Raw genomic sequence first — 22,481 nt, forward strand, 5'->3', positions numbered from 1 at the left:
GCCCCAACCTTGGCCCTGCCTAGACCCGACTTGCCATTTACCCAATTTGTAGATCAAAAAGCTGGCTTTATGTCTTGTGCCAGCCTCATGGAGGTAAAATTCGATCGGTTGCTTATTTCTCTTGTAAGTTTGATCCTACAAATCATTATCAAATCAGCGGATCAAGTGTGTGCTGAACCAAAGATATTGATCCGAACGGATCACAGATCAATGATGATCCATTGCACCACTAGTGTACACCACTCATATTTGAATCTTAACTTTTATATTTATACATTCCTCAAAAAAGTCCAAGCTTAGCACAACAGGAAGTGTGGCGCAAAGAAAACATAATAACCCCCCCGGGAGCATTCCCGTCCACTTGTTTTTACCTATACTCTTTTAGTTTGGATAAAGCTAAACCTTTGTGACAAATATTGCAAATCACAAAAGAAGACTGGTTGATGTAAACACAGCCCTGTGAATGTGTACTACTCTCTACCTTAAGATGGGATAATGAGGCAATCTTGAAGAGGAAGGATTAATTAATTAATCTGTCTATTATGTTTATTTTTCTGTTACTTTTTTCATCTTTTTATTTATTTGACATCATATAAGAGGGTGACGGCACGTTTAAGTGCAGTGGTTTTATGCTCTTTAGTTTGGTGTTTCTGCTGCAGAGAGCAAAGCACTCCAGACTAAGTGAAGCTGCACTGGCTGCCCGCTCCTCTCTCTGGAGGACATTGCCACCTTTAGTTGCATCAGCAGAGCCACCGACATCATCAAAGACCAGACTCACCCTGGCCATCACCCCTTCGACCTGCTGCCCACTGGCAGGCGTGACGGGTCAGTCAAGGCACTCAACTCCAGGTTCAGAAACTGTTTTTTCCCTCAAGAATTTTTCACACTGAAACCAGCTACACAGGAAGAACAGCATCATCCATTCATGCCGGTAGGCACCTGCACTTAACCTAATGATGTGTACTTCAGATTTGTATTCTATTACTTATTCAAATTATGCATCAACTGTTTGTTTGTCAATGAGTTATTTTTATGTTCGTACCAAAGAGTTGCAATTTTATTTTATTCTATAATTCTGTTTTACTCATGGCATCTCCTGCTGTAGCTACCTGTACCAGGTGATGCTTAGGATTATTGGATATCTATGGTGTAGCAATGTCTGGGGAATCTTGAGACAATTTAGGTGAAACAACACATGTCCATAAATGTTTTTTCAATTAATTGCCCCTATTATATCAATGCAGGACGACAAAACTGAAGATTGATATGAATTTATGTGTATAAAAGGGGAATATTTTGATATATAGAAACAGTAAAAGTGCAATAATTCAGTTACATTTTCATCATGGTTGACCGTTATCGTTCTTGTGTACTGATGTAACAGTAGCACAGTGATGATCACCTCACCGCATACTGATTGATTCAAATATACAGGCTGAATGGGGCCTTTCTGTTGGTTTTGCATTAGGGCACAAGTTTTGCACAAGTGCATCAACGAGGCCTGCATTCCACTTCTCTACCTGTCACAAAAGCAGAACCTTCTCTAAGGGTGCTTTCACTCTAGAATAGTTTGAGGGACTTTGTTCGATTTGGCGGGGAATGCCAAAAAATTTCACACCTTCATTTGGTTTGGTTTACTTACACACTGCTCTTTTGAAAGAGGACCAAACTGCCTGGACGTCACACACAGTTACAACAACTACTTGTTAGGGGTGCTATTGTCCAAAAGAAAGAGGAAGAAGAAAACCCGGCTCACTGACTGGCTGTGACTAAAAATGGAAATCCATCCCCTTAAGCCAGCTTGTTCACAACAAGCAATAACCCTAGCCACAAACAACCACAATATATAGTCCTCTGGCCATATATCAGTAAGCGCTTGCGCCTCCTCACTACTCCATGCCTGTGTAGGTACGTCATCGTGCCAACGTCCAGCCAATCGTAGAATGTGACGTCACCGACAGGCGCAGGGCTCCGAGCAGATCTGGTAACCCGAGCACATCTGGTACCTACACCTGCCCACAAGACATTTTCCAACTTTTTGATTATTTACCTCTGCTTCTTCAGTTTCACGCAGTTGGCTTTGTTTTTCTTTTTCTATCCAAAATGAGCCTGGATAGGCCTGGATGTGCCAACGAACTGGCAGTTGTTCTCACCTCCATGTTCAATCTCTCCCTCATCTAGAGCACCGTCCCCTCCTGCTTCAAGACCACAACCATCGTCCCCCTCCCCAAGAAGAGCCCACCCACTTGCCTAAATGACTACAGACCAGTAGCTCTTGCTGAGAGGATCATCAGGACTCCACTCCTCTCTCTGCAGAGCATCTACAACCGCAGAGTCCAGAGGAGAGCTGCCTCCATCATCAAAGGCCCCACGCACCTCGAACATGGACTGTTCACACTTCTCCCCTCAGGCTGTAGCTACAGAAGTGTGAAATGCAGGACCACCAGGCTCGAGATCTCTTTAATTGTATTTTGTATATAGCATTTTTTTTACTGTACATAGCATTTCTCTTTTTTTTCACTCATTTGACTGGCATTCTTGCACAGGAAAGTAAATTTTTCTTTGTACAGGGAAACGTGTTTCTATTGTGCATATGACAATAAAAACTTTGAATTTTGAATCTACTAGGGGAAAGGACCTGGGCGACAAAGAAGTGGATAACCTTAATGACTGGGTTAAGACTCATCGTGACAAGTTCAAGACGGCTGTGGAAGTGGCAAACTGGGCGCTCACACCAAAAGCATTTTGAGTAACTGCGGCGATCAGCTGCCATTCATTTTCAATGTACGCTGGCAACAATGAGCAACCGGAACGACCGGCGGGGTTAGCGACGCGATGTGAGTGACACAACGAAAGTTGAGAGAGGCTCAACTTTATGCAATTGAGCAGTGGCCCAACCGCGGCGACAGCCAATTGTGGGTCGATCTGGATTCCAAAGTGGAAAAGAGCAGAAAAAGGGAGAGAGAGAGGAAGACAATGGAGCAGAAATGAATCATTGCAGTCTCCGGTTTCCCAGAGCTTTATGATACAAGCCTGTTTGTCTACAGAGACAACCAAAAAAACAAAAAAAAAAAAACGATGCTTGGAGGAAGGTTGCAGACCTAGTTGGAGTATCTAGTGAGTTGTAGGTTACTATGGCTTTATTTAAATAACTTACAGGACGTGTCTAGAAAAGAAAGAGAACCTATGATCGTAGAACTGCTGGCACTCTTCTTAGGGTGGGGGACCATGTTCTTCTACGCAACCACTCGTACCACGGCAGGAATAATATTGGAGACAAGTGGGAACTCTTTTCTTATGTAGTGCTCAAACAGAACCACAGTCACTTTCCTGAGTACACTATCTGACCCGAGTGAGTAGGCCCCTCAAAAGATGTCCATAGGGATGTCAAGGCACCACTCAAAAAAGACTAAAAAAATACTCTGACCCTGACACAAAGTGTCCTGATATAATTCGCTCATCTTACTTTACACGCATATGAACTTAAGTGACATCCCATTCTTATTCCATAGGGTTTAATATGATATTGGCCCACCCTTTGCATCTATAATAGCTTCAAGTCTTCTGGCCAAGCTTTCCATAAGGTTTAGGAGTGTGTTTATGGGAATTTTTGACCATTCTTCCAGAAGCACATTTGTGAGGTCAGACACTGATGTTTGAAGAGAAGGCCTGGCTCACAGTCTTTGCTCTAATTCATCCATTGAGATTAGGACTCTGTGCAGGCCGGTCAAGTTCTTCCACACCAAACTGGCTCATCCATGTCTTTATGGACCTTGCTTTGTGCACTGGTGCGCATTCATGTTGGAACAGGAAAGGGACATTAAAAAACTGTTTCTACAAAGCTGGGAGCGTGATATTGTCCAAAATCTCTTGGTTTGCTGAAGCAGTCAGAGTTCCTTTCACTGGAGAAAGGAAGATGTTGGGTCTTCATTTAAATTGTTTTTTTTCTCCTAACGGTAAAGTTAAGTTGGACTAAACCTTTTCCTTAGTAGTTTTTGGACTAATAAATGTTATTTTCATAGCACTTCCCAGTGGTATGGGCTACTTACCTAGAGGTAGGCATGCCTCACCTGTTTAAACAGACTTTAGTAAAAGGGAGTGGTGTTGGGTGGTAGCAGTAAGTTCAGGTCGCCACCGGACATTTTGCAAGTCCAGAAGCCAACTTTACCTAGCCTAGTGGTCTGCTAAACAGGAATCAAACCTGTTTATATACATGGACTCTGAGTCTTTAGGCAGTGGGAGTAGGGAACTTGGATCCTGCTCTGCCCAGTCCTCCCTAGGTTTAGTCCTTTATAATCCTTACAAGGTGGCTGTTGTACCCAGCTGCTACACAAAGTCAGTCACTTTAGGTAAATTAGTCATCCTACTTTGGATATAATTAGTGTATGAGTGTAGGTACACATATTTGCTTCTCTGCGTTAACCATGTGATGAACCAGCAATGTGCCCAGGATTTACCATGCCTCTCATCTAGCATCAGCTGAGAGGCCTTGCCACACTTAACAGGATGACGTAGTGATGGAAAATTAATTATTTAATGGAACCTGTAGATCAAATGCTGTTGATCTCTATAAACACAGTTTATGTATCAGAAGATGGATGGAAAATTTGCCATAGCACAGTGACAACATCTCACAAAAAAAGCCTCCAGGAGCTACGCTTGACTTTTACATGCATCTCACATAATCTCTCATAATTTGTTCAACTGTTGCTTTGTTTTTTATATTTTAGTTTTTTTAGGGGGTGTCTTCTTGTTTATTTTGTAAATGTCAATGGTAATTTTTGTCACTTTCAGTTCCTTGACATCCAAACTGATGGTTTACTAAATGCATTTAACTTCTACTGAGATTTGTTTTGACAGAAGAAACTAAGGAACAAAGTGGTAAAAGTAAATACATGTTCAATTAAAGATTAAATGCACCTCGGTTACCTACTCAGTAATACAGTAGGTATCCATCAGATCGAGCACCAGGGCACCATATGTTTCTTCTACATGCACAATCTCACTGCAAATGACTGAAACATTTGCAGTGAGATTGTGCAGCTTTAGTTAATGAGAAATGAAGAGCTGCCACACAGTAAAATACATGGAGGGGAGCCAAACTCGTGTGAAAACATAATGCATGTATTACAGAGACAGCTGAGCAGCCAGACAAACCCCCAATAGTCCAAATTACAAATAAATACTGGAACTGTTTTAAGATATAATCAGAAGAAATCCAATAAATCCCTTAAGATTAGCTGGCATTTCTGGAACATTTAAGTACAAAATCTGGGAGTCTGGAGGATAATTCTAGCTGTCTTATTGAGTATGCATCTCCAAACAAGTTTAGGATCAGAAGTGGATGCGATCGTGTGGCTAGACATGCCAAATAGACATTTAACAAGTAAGAATTTATGTTACAGCCCTTATGACTTATTTTAGTACTTTAACCTGGCAGATGTCCTCATAGATAACCTCACCAACTTGTTTTACAGCATGATGTTGTTGTCCAAGTGGATATATAAAAATAAGTCCATGTGATGCAAAACGTGTATCAAAGATGCATCTCAAGTGCATCTTTGTTATTGCAAAGCTTGTAATGATCACAAACACAAGTTACCTATTATTCTACCATTCTGCGCCTCAATCATTCAAATAATCATCAAAATGCAATATATTTTGCCTAGAAGGAAAAGAAATAGGTCAGAAGCAGACATGGAGAACTGGTATCGTTTCATAATGAAATGAAAATGGGTCTGTTATTCTCTGTGAACAACAAGCTTGTTTTTAGTAAGGCAGACATCAGTCTGACCTTAAACTGCTGAACAGTTCTGATCGATTGTCAGATCAACTCAAATTACATTATGTCTCATTAATGCAGGCTGGTTAATCATTTCCTACCAATCACATTATTAATGTCTAAGTAAATTTCAACATCAAAGCATATAAATACTGGTCAAAGCACAAAAACATGTTCATATTTTTAAAGTTATAGCCATACACTCCCATTCCTATGTTTAAGTCTGATAATACAATTCTTTAAAGGTTTTCTTGTTTTCAGTGGAATGCAGTTGCAAACTACCACTCAGAGCAGATGGTTCTGTCAGTGTGGAACAGAACTACTTGGGAGTTTATTGACAGTCTGGCAAATTATTCTGGCTAATGATGTGCATGACAAAAGAAACCTTGAAACTACACCAAGGCCATCAAGGTGACAAATGACAGATTAAGCCCCCAATAAATCCTATATATGTTAAGTGTTATCAAACCATTTTTTTAAATAAACGTATATTCTTATGATTGAAGTTAAGCTGTTGTTTTTTTAGTAAGTAAAGACTAGAATGTTGTTTGCCTAACAAAAGATTGAAAAGAAAAAAGTTGAATTATTGTAATCTGAATTTACAAACACTTACACAACAACTTTAAATTGAAAAGTCATCACAAGAAAAAAATAGACAAAGAAAAACACAACATAGAACAAACAAATTCTTCAGAGATTGTATTATATTTCCAAAAATATATGTACAATGTCTATTACAAAGGTTACAAAGCAAAAGGAATTGTCTATGTAACAAGAAATCGTTTAATTAAATGATCTTAAAGAATTGTTGGGGAAAATACTTTTGACCAGTGAATATTCAACACAGAAAAATAAATAATAAATTGACAATTTGTATTACTGTACAACAAACTAAAGGAAAAATCAAAACAAAGTCAAAGATGGAAATCCTATCAGCTGTCTTTGGTCCTAAATGAAAAAAATATGTACAACTGAATCTTGTGGGTGACAATAATTCATCTGCAGGATAGAAAAATATAGTGCATTTTAAATGTATTCAGAGCTCTCTACTGAGTAATATGTGTAAAAAACAATATAAATAAAATGTACAAGTTTTACACGTAGAACATATACAAAGATCCCCTCCAATCTCAGCTCTTTCTGACACAATCGACAGTGCTGCTGTCTTTGGAATGATCCACCACCTCACCAAACGGTTAAACTCATTTCCAACTGCTGAACCACAACATTTGAAAAATAACTTCATGCTCTGCCATTCCTAATGTCAACAAACTCTCTACAACCTGCAGGTCTGTTCTTGTTTTTTTGTCTTTTTGCTTTTTTTCAATCTATTTTATGCCTTTGCTGAAACAGAGCCACGACAAAACTTTATATTCCAGAGCTGATCAACCTGAAGTTCAGAATGCTGATGAAACAAGCTGAAACAGACAGTGAAGTTGCTTGTGTTGATTTGGATGCTGAATTGATTGTACCCTGGCATTAATCTCAGTTTGGCTTGTTCTGTTGCCTATCCAGCACAAGATTTAAAAAAAATAAAATAAAATAGGATGGGGGGGGGGGCTCATCTTAGGCCACAGTTTTAAAATCAGAGCATGGTCTGAGCACTCGGTGTGAGAGCAGCTGCTGCCTGGGAAATGGGGAGTTTTGTGCTGACTAAATGACTTTATGGCTGTATTCAATTCAAAGTTCTGGCCAAGACCCAATTGCTGAACTCGGCTGTATGGATAAAAGGAAGGTGTGTGTAACAAAAGGCAAAAGGTCTGGTCAGGGCTAATTTCTGGTATCGCTTCACAAAGGTGAGTCCCACAATGAAAACTGATTTAGAGTAGGTTTGTGTCCACATGAAGCCAAAAAAAAGACATGTATCCTCATTAGCTTTTTCATGTTCACTAAAGCACTGACAAACAGGAAAAAAAGCAACACTTTCCTTCTTTCAACAACCGCTTCCAGTTCACCACGACTCTCTAACTAGTTTAGCCACCATTTTTATTCCCCAGCTCAATGTGGACTGAGAGTGAAACCAGAGAAAAGGACATATTTTTTAATCTTTCTGGCTGAATGCGGTTGTACCTTCGGAAACAAAGGAAAGAATGAAGAAGCCCCAGATGGTTTCACTGCCTGTAGTTGAGCTCAGTTTGACTACTCATATGGTTATACTTTATGCATTGTAGGACAAAGAGAAAAGTTTAGAAGATGACAACACTTTACAGCAAAAGAAGTTACAATAGTTTTCTTTTGTGAGCACCTCTCCCCTTAAATGACAGCTGAATAAACTAATTTTCTCATCAAAGAAAACTGCAATAACATATTCAACATAGAAACTTTTTTGAAGTGGAGACAGATGGCACCAAAGAGGTTGATTGGCTTTTAACTCATCCTCTTTAAAGCCCTGCATCTCGGTTCACCATACAAAGTCACATGGAGGAAAAAGCTAGTACTCTTAAGAAACATTTAGATGCATGTTCCGTCGCATCTAAACCCCGTGAGGAATGAGCTGCAGAGTTGCATGAATAAACAGGGGAGCTGCAAGGCTGCCTGCAGAGCAGGGACGGAGGGATTCATCACTGCGGTCTGCGTTTGACGCAGGCTTCATCCTTTGGTCCTGCGTTTTCGAAAGCAAACACTGAAGGGGCTCTTTGATTTCTGGGTGGTGCAATGTGTCAGAAGATGATGTCAGCATGTCTAAATGGCACCTTTCTAGTTTTAAATGGTGCTGCTTTCATCTGTACAGCCACTCAATTTAACATTTCCATGCGATGTTAGATTTTTATAAAATGTTTAACATATCATAGTGGCAAAATGCGACATGATTATTTCATTTGATGACTTGGCACGGCAGTTTTCTGAGTACTAACCAAACTGTTCTAGGTCAAAGAGGTACATTCCTTTCCATTCTGGTGGTGACCGAATCTTTCCAAATGGTTTGTCTAAGCACAGCATGCACATGTATTTCAATCTAGCACCTTAAAAATCTCAGGTGAGGACCGTTTCTCCCTGGTAATTATTGCTCATTTTTAAGTCCATCTCTTCCTCTCTGACAGTGGCATTCTTGGTATTAAACTGAGTTTGTGCACACCAGATCAAGTTTCAGATGAGAAGACACCACACTACAAGGTAAATAAAAAACAAACAAAAACCATTGAAATGGGCCTAAAATAGTGGCAATACTAAATTTAAGCATTTTAAGGCAGTATTACACCTACTTGTTTCTGGGATCCACCCTTAAACATTGTTTGCAACTAAACAATATACCAAAACAAGCCTTCTGTGCAACAATTTAGGCTGAATAATGGCAAAACAATATGCAGTGGCTGCAGTTTCAATACAATCTTTTAACTGTGCTGACACATTCTAATCAATGACCAAATAACTGTTCTGAAGCTCTGTTTTCCATAGTGATCGCTAAGACAAAGGATATTGCTACTCTTGGTATAAAATCTGTTGATTAGAAGAACATTTTTCTCCTGGATCTCCTGTGTTGATAGGACATTTGAAAACATATCAAGAACCCACTGTCATGGGCTGGAAGTAAGCATATGAGGATATAATTTTCACTTCAACAGCACATGAAGGGAAGAATAAGTCACTGCAAACAGTTTCAACGCAACTCAGCACAAATAAATACCTTGAATTCTGTACCCCAGAAGTTCCTTCTGTGTTTGTATACCCTGTTGTCATGTCCAAAGAGAAGAAGGAAAGTAACTTTTGAATGTGCCACAACATTTCACTGTGGCAGAATGAAAAAAATAGGAAAAGAAACAAGAAAAATCACCATAACTGACAAAGTTTTTTCTTTAATGTAAAAGAAATCCAGCGTCATAGTGTGCACTTCATTAAGTTAAAGAAACAAAAGCGTTAAACTCCTCTCCGATGCGCTCTTTGATATGTGGTTGAGTTATTGAGCGCTTCTACAAATAAGCACACAAAAAAAGAAATCTCGTCCAGGTAGTTATGTTTTTTGTTGCTGCTTCTTGCCTTTCCTCTCCTTAGTGCCTTTTGCCTTTTTGACCTCAATCCCTCACTGAGGAAAAAGGAATGATTTCACTCCAGATGCAGCAGGAGGAGTCGGAGATAACAGATGTCTGTTATACTTTGACTGGGTTATGTCCCAGGCACTGCTCCTGATAAGTTCAGTTTTTGCTCTTGTCCTGACCGAGGCGGCCTGTAACAGATCGTCACACCTGGACACCGGTACCGTGAAGATGCAGCATCTGGGCTCTCATAGTCTGTATGCTGCTCATAATCTTTTTCTGATGGCCCACTAGTGTGATTCCCAAGCTCATCACATCCCTGGGAGACAGGACAACATATCAGTCAGTGCATTTCTTCATAGATTTCAATAATACATTTAAACATCAGCATCCAGAGCAATGTGTATAAATGTTCAACTTAAAGCTATTAGGAGTTTTTTCCCTCTGGAAACTAGTTTGAACTCACTCAAATGCAGCTACTTTCTACAAGTGAAAATTGAACATACATTTAGTTCTTGAGCCTCAAACACTATCTTTGTATATGTTGTTAAAATAAGAAAAGCTGTTTTTCTATGTAACATGGATCACTTATAGCGTTGAACTAATATGGCACATTGGCCCTTGACAGTTTCTGTGGATGTACTCACACATGCTTATAGAAGAGCTCTGGATAAAACCGTCATTTAAAAAAGAGCATGAGCCATGAGAGGAAATATAGATAAGAGATATTTGGTCACAAAAACACAATCCATTTGAATAGCTTTGGATGTGATGCTGATAATTGAGTGAAAAAATAGTTGGTCCAACTCCACCTGACCTACACAGAATGTTGGTGATTTAAGTTTTAAATTTAATAACAATGGTAATCATCTTATGTTCATTGCAGCTGTGGCATAAAATTATACATAAACTGTTCTATTTTATCTAATTCAACCAGGAAATGCAAGCTTTGAGTCCTGAAAGGCTTTCAATGTGAAACATCTATGTAAAATTGCTGAATTTCAATGCATAACAAATAAAAGAATTACAGAGTATAACTGGAAATAAGTAGCGAGGAGAATTTTTTTTTCTTTTTAAATAAGAAGGCAAAGTCAGAGCATAAGTGAAATTGTATGACCCTTGTCAAACTAATAGATCTTGTCTTGTGGAAATGTAATGTATAATGAATTTATAAAGACAATATAAACAACAAGATAGTTCTAATTAAGCAAACATGGCAGAATCAATAAACAGGTAGTTTATTATGAGTAGTATGAGTCACATAATCACAATGCGTTTCAAATAATAGCGTCTTCTCTGCAGCTTTGGTAAATAAAGGTCAAAACTAATCTTTGGACTTTTTGGAAAACTCCACCTGAAAAGATTTGCTGACTCATATGCAGATGAAAGAGAGAAGCTCGCTGACGTCACAGTCCTAACGTGGTTGGTTTCAATGTTTTCTACTGATGTTTGACCTCCTGAGAGCTTCATATCCACTTACTCAATTGACATCCTGGCCACAGACTCCAAAGAACTGTAGCCAGCTGCTGTGAAGTTGTCTCTATATCGCTCCATCTTGATGGCTTCCAGCCACTCTCCCACTGAGCGGAAAGCAGTGAAGTCTGGTGTGCTCTGATCTAACAGTGGGCTAATTGGTCTGCGGGATGAGCACAGAAAGACATTTATGTCTTATGTGAAAAGGAAGTATTCCACTGAAAACACAATCAAGCAAAAGACGAGACAAAGCAGCAACCAAAGACATCCAGCAGTGCAGGAAATTGCAAGGAGAAAAAAATGGGATGATTGGAGGCTTCAGTCCAAAGGAAACTAATAAATATATGCAGCATGTCAGTCTCTACTTCTGAAAAATATTTTTGTCAATATCTTTTCCATCTGAATACTTCCTAAATACATGCCCCACACAGACCTTTTAACCAGCTGTAACCTCTAACTTCCATCTCACCTCAGAAAAGTACACTGCAAAAAGAAATCATCTGACAAATGCCAGAGTGAGAGCTGGTGTGGCTGCTGCACTCTAAAGTAACAGCAGCTCATTTTAAAGATTGATTTAAAAGCCCTGTTATTGACCATATAGCTGTAGAGAGGCTGCTATGTGGAATTTACTTCCTAGGAATTATCTTTCATCTTTGAACGAGAGAGGCTAAATCATCCAGTGGGCACTTTAGATCCTCTATTAATGTACCAAAATATTAGTAGAAATTCTTTAATGTATAAGGCCACATTATAAAATGATTCATATTAATTCATTCAAGGTTCTCACCTTGTACATGTTCCCACTGGGGTTTTTAAGGTGTTAGGATTGCGGATCATCTTATCAAGGACGCCAACTATCTGATCAAATTTGGGACGTTCAGCTCTGTCTTTCTGCCAGCAGTCCAGCATTAGCTGATGCAAGCCTGGTGGACAGTCCATAGGTGCTGGAAGACGGTAGCCTTCCTCTATTGCTTTTATGACCTGGAGAAAAGATTGAACATTATTAGCGTTTGGCATCATCCTAACCCCAAAGCATAATTTTAGAAGCAAACCCTAAAGTAACAGCAACGTCAACCTTTATCGTCACCCCCATGTCTTTAGAATCAGCTTTTAGTTTCACTGTAGCCCTAATCCTAAAAACACAAGCCTTAAGTTTTAGTGGTTTGATCCCTGTTTCCCCAAATCCACATGTTGAAGTGTCCTTGAGCAGGATACTGAACTCTACATTTCCAACCAATGCACTCCTCATGGGCAAGCTGCTTTGGAGAAAAGCATCTGCTAAATTAATAAAATGAAATATGCTGGCAATGTCTGAAGAAAGGGGAACATGAAGACAAAGCAGAACAGATCAGAGTAGCTGCATTTGAGAAGTGATTGTGGAGCAAATTGAAGATAAGTTTTATGAATGCTTTCCATCATTGCCACAACACATGGCAATATTTCTTTCAACAGTTTGAATGCTGACAGGTGGAAACACAATGACACCAACGTGGGTTTACAAAAGAGTCCAAAAAGATGATTCATGTGAATTAAACAATTCTTAATGTAAACTGACCTTATCTGTCTGTCGAGGTTGGGATTTCTTTGACTTTCACTGCTGTCTAGTCTCAGTCTACAGTATTAATATTCAAAACACAGGAATGAGACCAGCATATGTTGACTAAGATACTATTGGTCATTAGGTGGATTACCAAATTGAAACTTTTTTCCTCATTTACTGATCCTTAAAATGTGTCATTGTTGTTTTTGTTCTGTTTGACTTCTCCTCTAACAGGGCTCAGAAAACAACCCACAGAGCTGCACACTGCTGCTCGGCTTTAAACCAACTTTTTGGGAGGTGGGATCATGTTACAGAAATCCTTTGGCTCCTTACTGGCTGACTGTGATTTTTAGAATGGATTTCAAGGTGGTAGAGATAAGCTTTACAGTCATATTACAAATTGTTTGCATAGCTCACACGACTTTCTACATTGTTCATATGTCGAAACCAAAGGCTTTATTTATACAGCCCTGTTAAATACAAAAATATAACATTCCATAAAGCCTTTAAAGCTAAGCTATTGTTAGTCTGCATCATGCATGCAGTTTAGCGTGGAGTTTATTAAAAATCAATGCTGTGAGAACAGTGGGTACGGAGGACACTTTGGTTTAAGCCCCTAGGTGTCTGTCCTTTATTGTATGGACGAGGAGCTGTGTATATTCCTGCATATATTCATCAGTTATTCCTGTCAGGAGCAGTCAAAGAGAGATTGGGAAAAAAAGGTGTCTGTGCACTGAAACTGTGGAGAAAAATGCAAACATTGTTCTTCTGGTATCCCTGCAGGATTTACGGACATCTTGACAAAGCGCAAAATTTTGTCAAATAGCGGAGCCATGTTGTTTAGCATTTCTAACATCTTTGTTCAATCAGCAGTCTTCTGCTTTAGAGGGCCAGAGAATCTTAATCATGTTTAGCTATGATGTTGTGGGTGCTAAACACCGGAAGCCATATAGGAAAGGCCAGAACTAGCTCTCACTCCATCATCAATCAAAATGTGTCATGCATTTGAGAATAAGGAGCAGCTTCAAGGGGACTGGCACAGTTGGACTCTCACGGTAGGAGTTGGCAGGAAAACAGGCAACAGCACCCGGAGAAATGCAGGCGAGTCAATCACTAAGGCAACTTGTGACTTTTGTTAAATTACGTGTTTCACTTGAAAATTTGAGGATGAAAAGTACTGCAATCTAAGGAGTCAGCTTTTAAAATGCCACTTTGATAGAAAATATTCATACACCCATTCATATACCCAATAAAAAGAACTTAAATTTAAACATTTTGCAAGCCATTGAGATCAATGCTTATTGTTGTCTGGCATTTTATGTCTACAACAAAGCAATGAGGCCAACACAAGCAGCGAAATGAACACGAATTGTTTGCAGTGTAACTGGTTCACTACTGCTAGTCAGACTGGCTTCCATTACCACAAGTCATTATAAACTTTTAAAGACATTCAAATCAAGAGCATTCAGCATGAAAAGTGTTTTCCAACTCTGTAATTTATATCAATAACCCCACCATTTCTCAGGACTTGATTTAAAGCATGTCCCACTTCAGGCTTGTTTCTCCTTCAAATGGATTGAAACTGCATGATTATAGCAAGACTTCTTGAACTAATTAAGCTGAAGGTTACTGTCCTGCTCTCATGAGGATCTTGTTCGACAGCCTCAAGACTGAACCGCAAACTGGAATTTTTTGGTTTTGATTCTTTACGATTTAGTGGGAGGACATTAGCCATAATTAGGGATGAATCTGATGAAAATCTTGTATTTCTTAATTTCTGCCCTACTTCAGACCATAAAGTACTGAGACAAATAGCAGTTCCCAGCTCAGCTTCCACTGTACTAACAGTACCACAGTTGCTATTGTGGCTCTTTCATACATAATAGATACTTATTTGTTACTGAATTATTGCCTTTACTTAAACAATTCATTTATTAATTTATTGACTTCAGACAATAATGTGCCCATAAAAAGGCCTCAATGTCCTGTGAGTTTTAAAGGTTGATTAAGAATATCAAATACTTACATTTTATAACAAAATAAAAACAGTTTATGAAGCAGGAAGCACCAATTATAATTTTCTTTTTGCCTTTGAAATGTCTTAAAGTCATATCTGATAGTAAATACCGTAATATACAGTTCTAATCATAAACTGGTTGAAATAACAGGAAGTGTTAAGATGTAAAATATTAAAGCAAAATTTGTGGATTCTGGTGTCGCATTTGACCTAATTCCCAACTAAACAAGTTCCCAAATATCTGCATGTACCACCTTCAAGATTTTGTAAAATATTATGGCCATTGGTTTCAAGCTCGTCCATAAGCACAATGACAAATCTATCATGTTAGTCTCTTTTTGACTGTATATCAAGTAGTAACTCACATCTTGATTGGACATGTCCCAGTAAGGCCGCTCCCCATAGGACATGACTTCCCACATGACAATGCCATAACTCCAGACATCACTTGCAGAGGTGAATTTGCGATACTGGATGGCTTCTGGTGCAGTCCATCGGACAGGTATTTTGCCACCCTGTTCAATAAAATGCAGGTCAGTGGCTGGAGTAGAGATCAAATTCATTATTTCTTGGGTTTCCCCCTGAAATATCAATTTGAGAGATATTCAGTTATAAGCAGAGCCAGAACACATTCAACAGCAAATTATCTCAGAAACCTTAGGATGAAAGTAAATACAAATATTGATACTTATTTCAGGCCACTCTGTATAAAGGCTTCAACAGTTGTAATAGCTTAAATGGTTGCTTGCATCTTGTGAAAAAAAAATAGATAACTTGGCTAGTTATTTATTTATAACTCTTACCATTTACAACTGCAGACTTGACATATTATTTTAAATGACTTATTGCAGACATAATAACTTCTTGGAAAACAAGAGCAAATTAGTAAAGCTGCAATTAATTATTCTCTAAATGATCAATTAATATGCCAACCGTTAAATCTATTAAACATTAAATATGGCCCAAAACAGTTCAAGACTTTCCTCACATTTACGAATCAAGAAGTGGCAAATTCTTTTTTCTTAACAGGAATAATTACATCTGGCACTAAATACATCTGCTACATCTTATTGCTATACCAGTAATTAATTCCTAATGTCCATAACATCATAAACCCAGTATCTTGTATTATACATTATGTTTTCCAATAGGGACGTTTCCAGATTGCACGTGTGTAACTAAATCTGATGCCTGGTGAAGTTCATTGACATAAACACTCAACATTTTCTCTGAATGACTTCACTACACTTGTAATAACATCTTTAAAATAGCAGACAGATGGATTTTTAAACAGTTGTAAACATTGAGGTACAGATTAAAGAGGTTTTGATTTAACTATAAAGCATCACTAAATTATTAATAAAATACTTTTTAAAAACTTATACAGCCTTTTTAAAAACTGTCAAACCAGAAAATTGAGCTGAAATGCAGCTCGTTTTACATATCACAATTGCTGGAGCCTACTTTGGCATGCACTTGGATTTAGCTCTTGTTTCACACACCAGCAGCAACCTTGATTAGATAATTCAGACAAGTCTCTTGGTAGGGAGAGCAACCACTTTAATTGACTCACAGTTGTTGTGTAGACAGCCTCGGGATCGTCGTCTATCACCCTTGACAGTCCAAAGTCAGAGACTTTACATACAAGATTGCTGTTGACAAGGATGTTTCGTGCAGCCAGATCTCGATGGACGTAGCCCATATCAGCGAGATATCTCATTCCCGCTGCTATGCCCCGGAGCATCCCCACCAACTGGATAGCCGTGAACTGACCATCGTGTTTCTGTGCAGCACAGAGAAATACAGGCAGGTCAGCTATCTTCACTGACCAGAGGGGAAATGTAGGTCACAGCACCGCAGCAGCTCCAGAAGATTTATGATATTTATGTGCTGCACACTTCCCACTGCAGACGCACTGCTCTCTGGGACACTTGGGCAAAAAAAGTTTTCAAAAAAAGTGACAAAAGAGGCTGCTTTGAATCTCTTGCACTCCGAAGGTGATACTCACTCTGAGGAAAGCATCTAATGAGCCATTCTCCATGTACTCGATGACAATCATGACAGGCTTTCCTGAAGAAAAAACAATAAGAAAAAGATGAACAACAAAGGAGATGATTAGTCATTACCTACAATTTGTTTTCTTTCAAAATGCTTTCCAACACAATGGCTCTGCCAAAGGTTATTTCTAGCTGCGTGTTTAATCAGCTTTTAATTAAAAGTTACCATCTGCTCCTTTTATTAGTGTCTAAATGAGAAAATGTTAAACAGGAAATGCAGCTCATTTAATCAGATAAAATGTCAGTCTAACTGTGCTGCTTTCACCTCACAAAGCTAAAATGTTGCTTCTTCATACCATCAGCATAAAGGTACCGGTTCAGAATGTCAGTCACTAATTTTGCCAAAACAATGTCGGACTTCATAGTCTTGACCCCCACCAAATCTGACCATTGATGACATGTTTAGCCGCATGTCCTCCTTCAATCGCTGGTTGTCTAGATGGTGTCCAGCAAACAACGTGGGCTACATAGATAATTGGCAATCTTTCTGGAGAAAACCTGGTCTGATGAGGAGAGACGGCACCCATCCCGCTTTGGAAGGAGCGGCTCTCATTTCAAGAAATATGGACGAATTTATTAGTCATCCAAAAACATGACAACCCAGGGTTGAGACCAGGATGCAGAGTTGTAGTCTTACACACTTCTCTGCAGCGTCCCACCTGCTGCTACCCCCCAAAAATCCCATAATGACTGTGTCTGCTCCTACACCACCCAAATTAAATAAATTAATAAACACAAGAGGAGAAAACCTAAAAGATTTTTTTTTTTTTTAAATTAAAAAAAAAAATTGACAGAAAAAAAAACAAAACTACTAAATGTGGTTTGCTGAATATTTGGGTGACTTTAATATTCATGTAGATGTTGAAAATGACAGCCTAAATATTAACTTTAATTCTATATTAGACTCTATTGGATTTTCTCAGTGTTCACAGACCTACTCACTGCCTTAATCATACCCTTGACCTTCTGCTGACTTATGGCATTGAGAGTGAACAGTTAACAGTGTTCCCTCATAACCCTGTCTTGTCTGACCATTTTTTAATAACTTTTGAATTTACATTACTTGACTACACGGTTTCTGAGAAGAATTCTACATATAAAAGGTGTCTGTCAGAGAATGCTGTAACCAGATTTAAAGAGTTGATTTCATCATCCTTTTCTTCACTGCCATGTGCAGATATGACAGAGGACGGCTACCTAAATTTTACTCCAGTAGAACTTGACTCTCTTGTTGACAGCACTATAGCTTCAATGCGTACAACACTGGACAATGTTGCCCCTCTGAAAAGGAAGGTAATCAGTCAGAAGAGGTTGGCTCTTTGGTATAATTCACAGCTGCGTGCATTAAAGCAGACTGCAAGAAAGCTGGAGAGACAGTGGTGTTCCTCTAATTTAGAAGAGCCTCAATTAGTCTGGAAAGATAGTTTAATAACGTATAAGAAAGCCCTTCGTAAAGCTAGAACTGCTTATTATTCATCATTGATAGGGAATAATAAGAATAAGAATAATTCCAGGTTTCTTTTCAGCACTGTTGCCAGGCTGACAAAGAGTCCGAGCTCTGTTGAGCCATGTATTCCTTTAACTCTCAGCAGTGATGATTTCATGAGATTCTTCATCAATAAAATTGTTTCTATCAGAGAAAAGATTAATGGAATAATTCCCATTATTATCACTGATGTATCATCAAGTAGAGCAGCTTTAGAAGTATCTTTAGAACCTGATTTGTATTTAGACGGCTTCTGCCCAGTTGATCTCTCTGAGCTAACAACAGCAATAGTCTCTTCTAAACCATCAACTTGTATGTTAGACCCAATCCCAACCAGACTGTTCAAGGAGGTTTTCCCCTTAATTGACACTTCCATATTGGATTTGATCAATCGGTCTTTGTTGACAGGATATGTACCTCAGACTTTTAAGGTTGCTGTAATTAAACCTTTACTTAACAAAACAGAAGTTGATTCAGAAGTGTTGGCTAATTATCGACCTATAGCCAATCTCCCTTTTTTGTCTAAAGTTCTTGAAAAAATAGTTGCAGCTCAACTTTGTAATCATTTACATAGAAATAATCTGTTTGAAGAGTTTCAGTCAGGATTCAGAGTGCATTATAGCACAGAAACAGCACTGGTGAAAGTTACCAATGAGCTCCTCTTAGCCTCTGATAGCGGACTTGTTTCTGTGCTTGTCCTGTTGGATCTCAGTGCTGCATTTGATACGATCGATCACAGCATTCTGTTACAGAGACTTGAACATGTTGTTGGGATTAAAGGAACTGCATTAGGCTGGTTTAAGTCATATTTATCTGATAGATTCCAGTTTGTTCTTGTAAATGAAGAATCTTCCTCACACACCAGAGTAAGTCATGGAGTTCCTCAGGGTGCTGTGCTTGGACCAATTCTTTTTACTTTGTACATGCTTCCATTAGGTAACATTATTAGACAACATGGCATAAATTTCCATTGTTATGCTGATGATACTCTGCTGTACTTATCTATGAAACCAGATGAACCCAATAGGTTGGTCAGACTACAAGCCTGTCTTAAAGACACAAAGACCTGGATGACTCAGAACTGTCTGCTTTTAAATTCAGACAAAACTGAAGTTGTTCTCTTTGGACCTGAGCGCTTCAGGGAGAAATTGTCTAGTTACATAGTTACTCTAGATGGTATTTCCTTGGCTTCTAGTTCTACAGTGAGGAACACTGGAGTTATTTTTGACCAGAATTTATCATTTGACGCACATATAAAACTGGTTTCTAGGACTGCATTCTTTCAGCTTCGTAATATTGCTAAAATCAGGAACATCCTGTCTCAGGGTGATGCAGAGAAACTAGTTCATGCATTTGTTACTTCAAGATTGGACTACTGTAATTCCTTATTATTGGGCTGTCCCACAAATTCTCTGAAAAGCCTCCAGCTGATCCAAAGTGCTGCAGCCAGAGTTCTGATTAGAACTAACTGGACAGAAAATAGAGGTGTCACCAGGGACTTTGCCAGCTGGTGTGAACGGAACCATCTTTGCATCAATTTGAGTTCTGATTAGAACTAACAGGAGAGATCATGTTTCTCCAGTTTCAGTTTCTCTTAATTGGCTCCCTGTTAAATTCAAAATAGAATTTAGGATTCTTCTCCTCACATATAAAGCTCTTTATGACCGAGCTCCATCATATCTTAAAGATCTCATGGTTGGATATTTTCCAAACAGAGCACTTTGCTCCCAAACTGCAGGTGTCCTTGTGGTTCCCAGAGTTTCTAAAAGTAGAATGGGAGGCAGAGCCTTCAGTTATCAGGCCCCTCTCTGTGGAGCCATCTGCCAGTTTGGGTTCAGGAAGCAGACACCCTCTCTGCCTTTAAGATTAGGCTTTCGAAACTTTCGAAACTTAAAACTTTCAAACTATTTGATCAAGCTCATAGTTAAGGATGGCTCAGGTGACCCTGAAACATCCCATAGTTAAGCTGCTATTGGCTTAAACTGCTGGGGGAGCTCCCATGATGCACTTCTCCTCCCTCTGCTCTCTTAATCTCCATGTACATATGACATTATTGTTGTAATTAATTTGTGTTTCTCTCTCTCAGCAGGTATCCCTGGCCTGGTGTTATGGTGCTTGATCCTCTCAACCCCCAGCCAGTCGAGGCAGATGGCCGCCCTTCCTGGTCTGGTTTTGATGGAGGTTTCTTCCTGTTGAAAGGGAGTTTTTTTCTTCCCAGTCACCTTGTGCATGGTCAGGATAGGTGATTGGATTGAAGAGAAGTTTCTTTGTAACCTGTTGTGGTCTTTAGCTGGGCAATGTTTTTTTCATTGGCTCTGTATGAATTGGACCAATTTGGAGTTTAATCTGTTTGATTTGATTGGAGAATAATTGTATTACTCAGAATTGGATTCTAATTGTCTTGAATTGGACTGCATATTTGAAGTGCCTTGAGATTTGATGGTACACAAATAAAGCTAAATGGAAGAGGATTTATTCAAAAATTTTGATCACTTTTACCTCTTGTGACGACTCCCTCTAGATGAACAACATTGGGATGGTCAAACTGTCCCATTATGCTTGCCTCGCACAGGAAGTCCCGCTTTTGCTTTTCTGTGTAGCCCACTTTCAGCGTCTTGATAGCGACTGACACGTCCCGCTTTCCAGGCAGCTTCAATCGACCGCTGCATACCTCCCCGAACTCTCCTGTGAGAGTTGAAACCATTCATGAGTGAAAAGGCCAAAGGTAAAAAGAAGAAAAGAAAAGACGGTGAAGCACTTCACAATGACAAATCTATTAGTGTATTTTGAGACAAAGCAGCTGTGCAGTGCTTGCATACATATTGGGGTAGTACATCTAGTTATACTCAGGGGAATACAACCTAGACCTATAATAAGACATGCTTGAGATGCATAGATCCTGTCATTGACTGCCTCTGTGAAATCCATGTGGCAGCAATTTTTCAGCTGTTGGCATCTTTGTGACTGCCTCCACCAGACACAGGCCACACATTAATTGCAATGAACTTTTCCCCCCCTTTGCAATTGCTCTATCGATATAAGCTGCATAAAACTGTGTCCCCATTCAAAGTGTAAATATTTGGCTGTCAGCATGATATATGAGAGCATGTAGTCACTAAACGGAAAGAGCTGAGCGGCACAGGATGGGCTCACCTGCTCCAATAACTCGTTCGATTTTAATGCAGGAGGCATCCAACTCCTTGGCAAATTGATGGACAGCCCTGTTTGGGTCCTCGTAGGTTTCAGGGTCAATGTAGGTTTTGGTGCCTGGAAATTTAACTGTAGAAAGGTAAAAGGATTACTGTTATGATTAAGTATCCACACTGTGCACCAGTAGGCACATAAGAGGCAAACGATTAACAAGACCAGTGATTCAGAGGAAATTGTTGAACAATCAGTGGCCGGTGTCAAAAAGGCTTTTTATTCTCAATAAATTCTGTAAAAAAAAAAAGAAAAAAAATAAGAAAGAAAAGATTTGAGTAACCTGTGCTTGGTGTTTTTTATGAGGCTGTCAGTTACGTTCCACCTCCCGGCAGCTGAGACCACCTCTGAGAAAAATGTGTCCAACCAGCCATTCTGGTCTATACAGTATGCTATTGATATCCTTTTACGAGTGTAGGGAAGTGTTTGTGGATGTATTCAGGAATGACATGTATAGAAATTGAATGGATGGATTCAAATCCTCTAAAATGTTCACAAGTTATGCAGTTCTAATAGCTGCTAATAACTCGGGCCAGCTCCTGTGATATCCCCACCACCCTCTACATAACAGTGCGTTTAGTTAGAGGCTTCTTCAGCTACACTGTAACACAGAGCGATTCAACAGATTATTTCTGCCAGCATCAAAAACCATGTAAGCTGACAGCTTATCGTGATTGTTAAAAAAAAAAAGAAAGAAAGAATACTGGATCATTGTGTCACTGCTTGATAAGACGGAACTTTGATCAGTTCTGTTCAGGCCTCTCAGAGTGTGCTAAGCTGATGTTCAAGTTGAATTGTTTAAGAAATATAATTAGAGCAATGTTCTTTTTTTTTCACCTGTGTGAATAAATTAGTTGTAACCACTCCACTAACCCTCTGGTGATTTTAATGTCTGACAATATTTTAAAAATCAAGTTGAAATAACCTTAATTTCTTAAATAAATATATAAACAT

General features: G+C 39.0%; 1 protein-coding gene across 4 annotated transcripts in view; it reads right to left on the bottom strand.

Annotated features, from left to right (window-relative positions):
- Positions 1–6,510: 6,510 nt before the first annotated feature.
- The window catches only part of epha7 (eph receptor A7), an 84,777-nt gene continuing 68,806 nt past the window's right edge, over positions 6,511–22,481 (bottom strand). For 2 of the 4 annotated variants that reach the window (XM_072362762.1, XM_072362759.1), the window contains exons 10-17: positions 21,480–21,593; positions 20,826–21,011; positions 16,792–16,853; positions 16,357–16,566; positions 15,149–15,298; positions 12,014–12,207; positions 11,234–11,389; positions 6,511–10,072 (exon numbers count right to left, since the gene is read on the bottom strand). In XM_072362762.1, the coding sequence (XP_072218863.1) occupies positions 9,958–10,072; positions 11,234–11,389; positions 12,014–12,207; positions 15,149–15,298; positions 16,357–16,566; positions 16,792–16,853; positions 20,826–21,011; positions 21,480–21,593 (1,187 nt within the window). In that variant the 3' untranslated portion in view covers positions 6,511–9,957. Of the gene's footprint in view, positions 10,073–11,233; positions 11,390–12,013; positions 12,208–15,148; positions 15,299–16,356; positions 16,567–16,791; positions 16,854–20,825; positions 21,012–21,479; positions 21,606–22,481 lie in introns of all 4 variants that reach the window. The other 2 variants (XM_072362761.1, XM_072362758.1) reach the window with 1 other exon arrangement.

Source organism: Leuresthes tenuis, unplaced genomic scaffold (assembly GCF_036924035.1).
Source record: "Leuresthes tenuis unplaced genomic scaffold, fLeuTen1.0.hap1 SCAF_13, whole genome shotgun sequence".
Lineage (NCBI taxonomy): Eukaryota > Metazoa > Chordata > Actinopteri > Atheriniformes > Atherinopsidae > Leuresthes > Leuresthes tenuis.